Raw genomic sequence first — 7649 nt, 5'->3', positions numbered from 1 at the left:
GGAAAGCCCCTGAGGGCTGGAGGTGAGCAAGTGGTTCTGAAGGAGCCTCGATACTAAACTGGCCAGGATGTTAAAAGCTGAGTGGAGACGGGGGCTGGCCTGGCAGAGCACAGCCAGAGCCCCTGGACCAGGGCAGCCTCTGGGACTGGGGCTGCTGGAAGAAGCCTGGGCCTGGCCCAGGAGCTGGCAGCCTCGAGGAGGGCAGGACAGGGTTTGGGGGGGTCGGGCCCTCCACGGTCTTCAAGCAGCCTGTCCCCTCTGCTCCAGCCCCAGGCCGTCCACACAGCCCACAGTGCCAGCAGCCTCAAGGGGGGGCTGGGGATCCTGCCCGTGGGAACAAGCCCATCCTGGTCCCAAGAGGCCCTGGGCCAGAGAAGCCCCCTCTCCCAGCCCCCAGCCCCACAGACAGGGCTAGTACTGACCGGCAGGACAGATCCCACCCTGGCAGAGGGGCTCGCAGACACCAGGGGCACCAGTGGCACAGGCCACCCCCAGCAAGTGGGTCCCCAATTCCAAGAGCCCCTTGCCTTCCCAGCAGGCTGCAGTGCCTGGCGACTCAGTGAGGGGGGCGCCTCGCCCTCCCCACGCTGGACTGGGTCCCACACTAAGGCGAGCTCTGGGAGTGCTCACTGGATGGTCTGGAAGATGGGGGGTAAATGGGCAGGGTGCACCCTCAGCTGGCAAGAGGGGGAGCTGGGATCATGGTGACACGTGGATCACTGTCACCAGGGTGGGGGGCGGGGGCTCGTCCTCAAGCCTGAGTGCGGGGCCGCTGCCTGAGTGCCCCGCTCCGTGGAGAGGCAGGGTGAGCAACGGAGAAGAGCCCCACGGGGTCTGGGAGGACTCGGGCAGGCTGGCCAGCCCAGGGCCACGGGCAGTGCCCCACGGCACCCCACACACCGAGGGGGGCCACCCCAGGGATGCCTGGGCCTCAGCAGCAGCTCCGGGGAAAGGCGCCAGGCCCCAGGCAGGCCACGAACGCCCGCTGACTTCCTGGGTGGCCGAGCCCGGAGCCCGCACCCCAGCGCCTGCCCGCCGGGGGAAAGGCCGACTTCACTTCCTCCAGCTTCGCCTTCCAAAACCTCCTGCCTCTGCTCTAACCTTCGGCCCCCAGACTCCCTTCTGTCCAACTCTGCTCCCAGGGCCCACCAACAGGCATGTGAGACGGGACCTGGGCCGTGGGACCCAGGGACAGGCCTCTGAGGGCTCCAGGATGTGTGCCTGGCCCGCTGCGTGCTCCAGCACCTGCCCCAGCAAAAGATGCCCAGCAGAGGGCTCCCGTGGAGGCGGGGCAGGGCATGGCCAGACGCGCCGCTGCACAGACCGCCCTTCACACTGCAGCCTGGCCCACGTGTCCACACCTGGACTTGGCCCCACAGACCGCCCTTCACACTGCAGCCTGGCCCACGTGTCCACACCTGGACTTGGCCCCACAGACCGCCCTTCACACTGCAGCCTGGGCCACACTCCCACAGACCGCCCTTCACACTGCAGCCTGGCCCACGTGTCCACACCTGGACTTGGCCCCACAGACCGCCCTTCACACTGCAGCCTGGCCCACGTGTCCACACCTGGACTTGGCCCCACAGACCGCCCTTCACACTGCAGCCTGGCCCACGTGTCCACACCTGGACTTGGCCCCACACACCGCCCTTCACACTGCAGCCTGGCCCACGTGTCCACACCTGGACTTGGCCCCACAGACCGCCCTTCACACTGCAGCCTGGCCCACGTGTCCACACCTGGACTTGGCCCCACAGACCGCCCTTCACACTGCAGCCTGGCCCACGTGTCCACACCTGGACTTGGCCCCACAGACCGCCCTTCACACTGCAGCCTGGCCCACGTGTCCACACCTGGACTTGGCCGTGGCTCCCACCCGCCACCTCACCCTGCACCTGTCAGGCCAGGGCCCAACCGTGCCACCTCTGTTCTCTGCACCTGGGACACCTCCCACCCCCTTCCCCTGGCAAACTTCTCATCCTTCAGAACCCCTTCCAGCCTCTTGGGGCCACTGCCAGACACGGCTCCAGACTCGTGCTGGCAACACCCCCCAGGGCCTGGCTGCCTGCTCCTCCCCCCAGGGGCCCCTGAGGGCACAGCGTGTTTCCCACTCCCCTGGGGGCAGGGGTAGCAAGAAGGCCAAAAGCTGGAAGCACTTGAGCCCCTCATGCTGCCACCTCCCCACAGGAAAAGCAGAGGGAGCTATGCAGAGACCAGAAGCCCCTTCTCCCCGAACCTCTTCTCTTACCCCAGACCACCCATCCCAGTAAACACAGAATATCCATTTAATACAAAATGATTTAATTGAAATACCTGTATAAAAAAATATGATTTCCAGACATCTCACTTTTGAACTGAAAGAAAACCCTATCCGCAGTGCCTACGCACACCGGGATCACACAAACACAACTGCTGAAATAAATTAAAGGCTTGAGACTCTGTCCCCCCACCCCCCAGCCTCCAGAGCCAACAAGCAGACTGTACAAGGTCAATAATTTAAAACCCACCCCCCGAGGGCGCAGAGCCGAAAGGTGGCGGGGTCACCCACTCCCCTTAAATTAGCCACTGTACAAGTCCACCTTCTGACAGACACGGGTAGGCCTGAGACCTGGGGTCCACAAGCACAGCCACCCCCTCCTCTGCCCACAGGCCTTGAGGAGACAGGGCTGCTGGGAGGGAGGAACCTCGACAAATAAATTAAACAATAAATAGCCCTCCTCAGGGTCACACCATAAATAAGACGTTTGCACACGCATCGGGTGGGCGGGCGGGCAGCAAGGCCTGAACGTTGCATTGCTTGTGCACAGACGTGCCCAGACGAACACCGAGACACGAGGGGGGGGGCATGATGAGGGACCCTGTGCCCATGTGAGACGAGGCCACAGGACACGGGAGTGCTCCTGGTCCAACACGTCACACGTGGAGGGGCGGGGAGGTCAGGGCCACCTCCGGAGCAGCACAGGAGAGGGACGGTCTCGGGTCAAGCGCCGGCGGTGGGCAGGCAGGACCTGGCTTGGACCGGAGTGTCTTTGGACAGACAGAGCTTGAGAAAACTAAGTCCCGTGAGAGCAGCGTTCGAAAAGGCACTCAAAGCAAAGGAACCGGGCCGGTGCCAAAGGCAAAAGTCACCAGGGGTCAGAGATCACTGCTTTCGCAAGGAGCAGACAGCCCGGCAGAGCCGGTCCAGCGCAGGGCCCGGGGATAGGGCAGGGGTCCCCTCTGGTTCCCACGGCCAGGTGCAGGCCCTGCTCACAAGCTCTCGCTGCTGGACGTGGTGCTGGCCCCATCGTCCGTGTCCAGGGCGCAGAGCCGCAGATCACAGCTCTCCGGGGTGCCCCCCTCAGCCCCCATCATCCAGGGGTGGGCAGAGATCTGGTCCAGCGAGGGCCTCTCAGAGGGCCGCAGGGACAGACACCACTGAATGAGCTGCTGGCACTCTGTGGAGGAAGAGAGAGTCAGGACAAGGCCGCCCCGCGACACCTTGCCGCCAGTGGCAGGCCCAGCCCCTCAGCGCACCTGGGGAGACCCTCCTGCGGAAGAAGAGGCGGCCCCGCAGAATCTCCTCGTCCTGTTCGAAGGGAATGTCCCCGCAGACCATGTCGTAGAGCAGCACGCCCAGAGACCACACGGTGGCCGAGCGCCCGTGGTAGCGGTGGTAGCGGATCCACTCCGGGGGGCTGTACACGCGGGTGCCTGGGGGACACACGAGGCTTAGCAGACCGGCCGCCGGGTCAGCGCCCCACGAGGCCGGCAGCACGCGAACACCGAGACCCCTCGCTCCCAGCTGAGCCTCTCCGCTTTGGAGAGGGGGAGGGATCCGCCGCGAAATCCTGCCGGTCCTCATCCTGGAAAAACCCCGGCAGGCGTGGCCTCCCCCGGCGCCGGCCGCCCCGCCCCGCCCCCCCCAGCTGGCCCGGCGCGGGAGGCGGGTCACATGAGCGCGGGGTCCGGTTTCACAACAAACAGATGTGAGGTGAGGATACCGGGAAAGGGAGGGGCAGAGAGCCCCGGCTTCCCCGGCACCGCAATGCGGGGATTTCTGCGCGGCGCCCCCGCGTTCCGCACGCGCGCAAAAGAGGTCCAAGGCTGCGCCGTGGTCCGAACCCGGCCAAGAGGAGTATGGAGTCCGCCCCGCGCCCCAACCTGCCGGACCCAACGGCCCGAGGCCCCGCTCCGGGCAAGCCAGCGCGGCGCGCGGCCCCAACAGTCGCCAGCCCCTCGGCCCTCGCCGTGGGGAGGGCGCTCACCGTCGAAGTCGGTGTAGACCGTGTCGCGGAGCAGCGCGCCCGAGCCGAAATCGATGAGCTTGAGCTCGCCCGAGCGCAGATCCACCAGCAGGTTCTCGTCCTTGATGTCGCGGTGCACGACCCCGCAGCCGTGACAGTGGCGCACGGCGGCCAGCACCTGCCCGAAGAAGCGGCGCGCCAGGGCCTCGTCGAGCGCGCCCCGCTCCGTGATGAAGTCGAAGAGATCTTGCGCCGGCTCGGGCCGCTCTAGCACCAGCAGGAAGCCGTCGGACCGCTCGAACCAGTCCAGCAGGCGAATGACCCCGCGCGCGCCTCCGGCCGCGCCCACCTTGCGTAGCAGCACCACTTCCAGGGGCACAGCCACGCCGGCCTAAGGGACACGGCGGTCAGCGCGCTCCGTCCGGCGCCCCCAGCCCCCCACTCCGTCCGGCGCCCCCAGCCCCCGCTCCGCCCGGCGCCCCCCGCCCACACTTACGATGCTGCCCCACTCGGTCACCCGCTCCTTCACCACGTGCTTCACGGCCACCTGGGGGGAGGGAACCAGTGATCAGGCCCACGCGGACGCAACGACGCGCGCGGGCCGAGAATCCCGGGTGCCGGGCGGCCACACTCACCGGGAGCCCGTCGGCGATGCGGCTGCCTGCGTAGACCGTGCCGAAGCCGCCGCTGCCCAGCACGGCGCCCACCTGATACACCTTCTCGAAGCTCTCCTTGTCTGCCTTGACTGTGGAGAGCGCACGGGCGGGGTTGGTGCGACCGGGGAGCCCGGCCCCCCGACCCCGGTGGACGCCCAACCCCGGTGCGCGCCCACACCCCCGGCCCCCGCATACCTGGCTGCAGGATTTTCACTGGGAGATGATCCACGCCGCCTGGTCCGCACAGGTGCGCCAAGGAACCGAACTTGGAGAGCAGCATCGCGGGCGGCGGCCGGGCGCGGGCCCCCGGCCTCCGCGCCGCCTCTCGCCCGGCCCGGCTCCCCGCGCGGTGGAGGACGCGGGAGGACGGCCTCTCCGGGCCGCGCGTAGCCCCGACGCGGACAGCGGGCAGGTGCGCCAGGAGCGCCGGCCTCGGAGCGCGGGCTTGTTCGGGCGAGGCCGTCCGCGCGGCGCAGTGTCCTGCCAAGCCCCGCGTGGATCACGACGACACGCGCAGCAGGCCGAGCCGCTCACACGCCCGGGCCGCCTCGCCCCGGGGTTTTGGGCCGCGGCCGCGCGTATCCCTCCGCGGGGGCGGGCCGAGCCGGGGCCCCGCCCCCTTCCGCCGGGGCTGAGCGGCGGGGGTCGCCTCAGGAACCCGCGTAAGCTGCCGAGGCGACGGCGGGAAGAGGCCGGCGCGCCTTCCGGAGTGGGCGGGGGCGGGCGGGGGGCGCGGCGAACCGCCTGGGACTAGCTGGCGGGAGCGGAGTCGCGGAGGCGCACGGCGCGGCGTGGCACGTCACCTCTCCGCGTTCACACAAGCCCCCGCGCACGCGCAGCTCCCGCGCGGGCGGAGGCCCAGGAGTGCGGGGCGGGGCCGCGGGAGCCAATGGGAGCCGGTGTTTGCAAAGGGCACAGGGCCCATCCAATGGCGTCGCGCGTGCGGGGCGGGGCCAAGGCCCCGCCCCAGGCCGCGCCGGGAAGGTCACCGGCTACACCGGCCCGGCGCGGGGGGCTGAGCCAGGAATGCGGCGGCTGGGTCCCGAGGAGCGGCGGGGTCCGGGAGGCGACCCCGATACCCCAGGCTGTGCTCGTATCTCCCCGGCAGTCCGCGCACCCCGGCGCGCCCGTGGCCTGGCGCGGCTGGCACCTCCGCCCCCTGGGGGACCCCGCCGGGCGACAGCGCCCCGGGACTCGCAGCCCCCGGGTGGGCTGAGGCTCCACTCTTCGTTCTTACCCGGGCTTGACCTCAAAGCCCGCAGCCCGAGGTCCCTCCCTGACTCCGCCTTCCTCTCAGGAACTTTGCCCTGCTGACCCCGTGCCTGGAGAGCCCTCCCCGGCTCTCCACCCACCTGGTTGCCCTCCAGGCCCAGCTGCTGTCCACCTCTACCAGGGAGGCCACCTTGACTGCCTCTGTCAGGGCCGGAGCCAGCCTGGGTCTTCAGGGCCCTCGTCTGGACCGGAGCCTGTCCTCTGCCTTTTGTATAGCACAGACCCATCCAACCCCACGGGTTGCCAACCTCAGCCCAAGTCACCGGCCTGAGCAGCTCAGGTATGAGCAGCCGTCTGCCAGCCCCAGTGGCTGAGCCCAGGACGTCCACTGCTTCCCACAGCCATCCCAGAGAGGGTTGAGGGTTGGGGGAGCCAAGAGGTCAAGGTACTGGTCCTTCTGGCATCGCAGGTACTCCCCGTGGCCCCTGGGGACCAGGCTGGGATCTAATCATGGCATCCACATCCCTGGGCCCATCAGAGGTTGCCTTCAGGTGTGACCTCCAAGCATGTGCACTCACCTGCCTCAGGGGCCCTGGCCAGCCTGCTGGCTCCCTCAGCACACCCAGCCTACCCCAAGTGACATCCCTTAGCTGCCACGGTCGCTCTCCCAGTGTAGAGAGTGGACCCTCCACTGGTACAGCTCTTAGGTTTTTATCTTTCTGGAGCTCTGTCCACCGCCCTCCTGCGATGTGGACCCATAAAGGCAGGGCCAGGGCCGGCCGGTCAACCACAGTCCCCAGGCCAGTACAGGGGTCCTCATGGGGTCAGATCCAAGGCAGGATGCCTGCCCCTGAAGTGGAATCCAGGGACTCTTGTCTTCTTGTGGGTTTTTCCAGAGGACCGCTGGATGGTCCGCAGAGCCTTCCTCCTCAGGTCAGGCTGCTACAGGTTCCTGGACCCACAGCCTGTCCTGGGCTAGGGAGGGTGGCAGTGCTGGAGAGCATCCGGGGTCTAGGTGTCAGGATGTGGCTCTGAGGGCAGTTCCAACGCAGCCGACAGGGGCCGAGGTTCCCTGTGGCCTCCCCTGTGGGCCTCCAGGCCCCCATGTGAACCTGCAGTCCAGTCCTCCTTGGGTGTCCTGGCCCGTGCGCCCAGCTGGTCCCTGGCCTTGAGACTCAGCCTTGGGAGGCCAGCATCCTGGGGCTGAGGGCCACCCCCTGCACCCCACCAGCTGCAGAGTCTTGATCTGAAGACCCTGAGTCTCCCCAAACTCAGAGCAGGATTCACTCTCCTTCAGAAAGGGGCAGTGTGTGTCCCCCCTCCCCCAGCCCTGAAGCTGGGCTGAGCCACCTGTGGAAGCCGCTGGGGACTCTGGGAGTGGCGAGGGGTCCCCTGCTTAGTCTGGGGGTGGAGGACAGAGCAGGAGGCAGCCTCTTTCCTGAGGTGGAGGTTTACTCAGAGCCTTCATCTCGTCCAGACTCCCGTGCGTTCTGGACATGCTATTGTGTGTGTGTGTGTGTGTGTGTCCTGCACGGATTGTGAATCCCTGAGG

At 67.6% G+C, this 7649-nt stretch overlaps 1 protein-coding gene across 1 annotated transcript; it reads right to left on the bottom strand.

The window, feature by feature from the left end:
* Nucleotides 1–2287: 2287 nt before the first annotated feature.
* PIM3 (Pim-3 proto-oncogene, serine/threonine kinase) lies at nucleotides 2288–5442 on the bottom strand. Its single transcript, XM_036866957.1, has 6 exons — nucleotides 5081–5442; nucleotides 4865–4974; nucleotides 4726–4776; nucleotides 4251–4620; nucleotides 3520–3696; nucleotides 2288–3440 (listed from the first exon to the last, which is right to left on the bottom strand). Exons 1-6 carry the CDS (start codon nucleotides 5163–5165, stop codon nucleotides 3253–3255), a joined length of 981 nt encoding a protein of 326 aa, XP_036722852.1. The 5' UTR covers nucleotides 5166–5442; the 3' UTR covers nucleotides 2288–3252.
* Between the last annotated feature and the right edge of the window lie 2207 nt (nucleotides 5443–7649).

Source organism: Balaenoptera musculus, chromosome 10 (genome assembly GCF_009873245.2).
Source record: "Balaenoptera musculus isolate JJ_BM4_2016_0621 chromosome 10, mBalMus1.pri.v3, whole genome shotgun sequence".
Lineage (NCBI taxonomy): Eukaryota > Metazoa > Chordata > Mammalia > Artiodactyla > Balaenopteridae > Balaenoptera > Balaenoptera musculus.
This window is presented reverse-complemented; position numbering and strand designations above follow the sequence as displayed.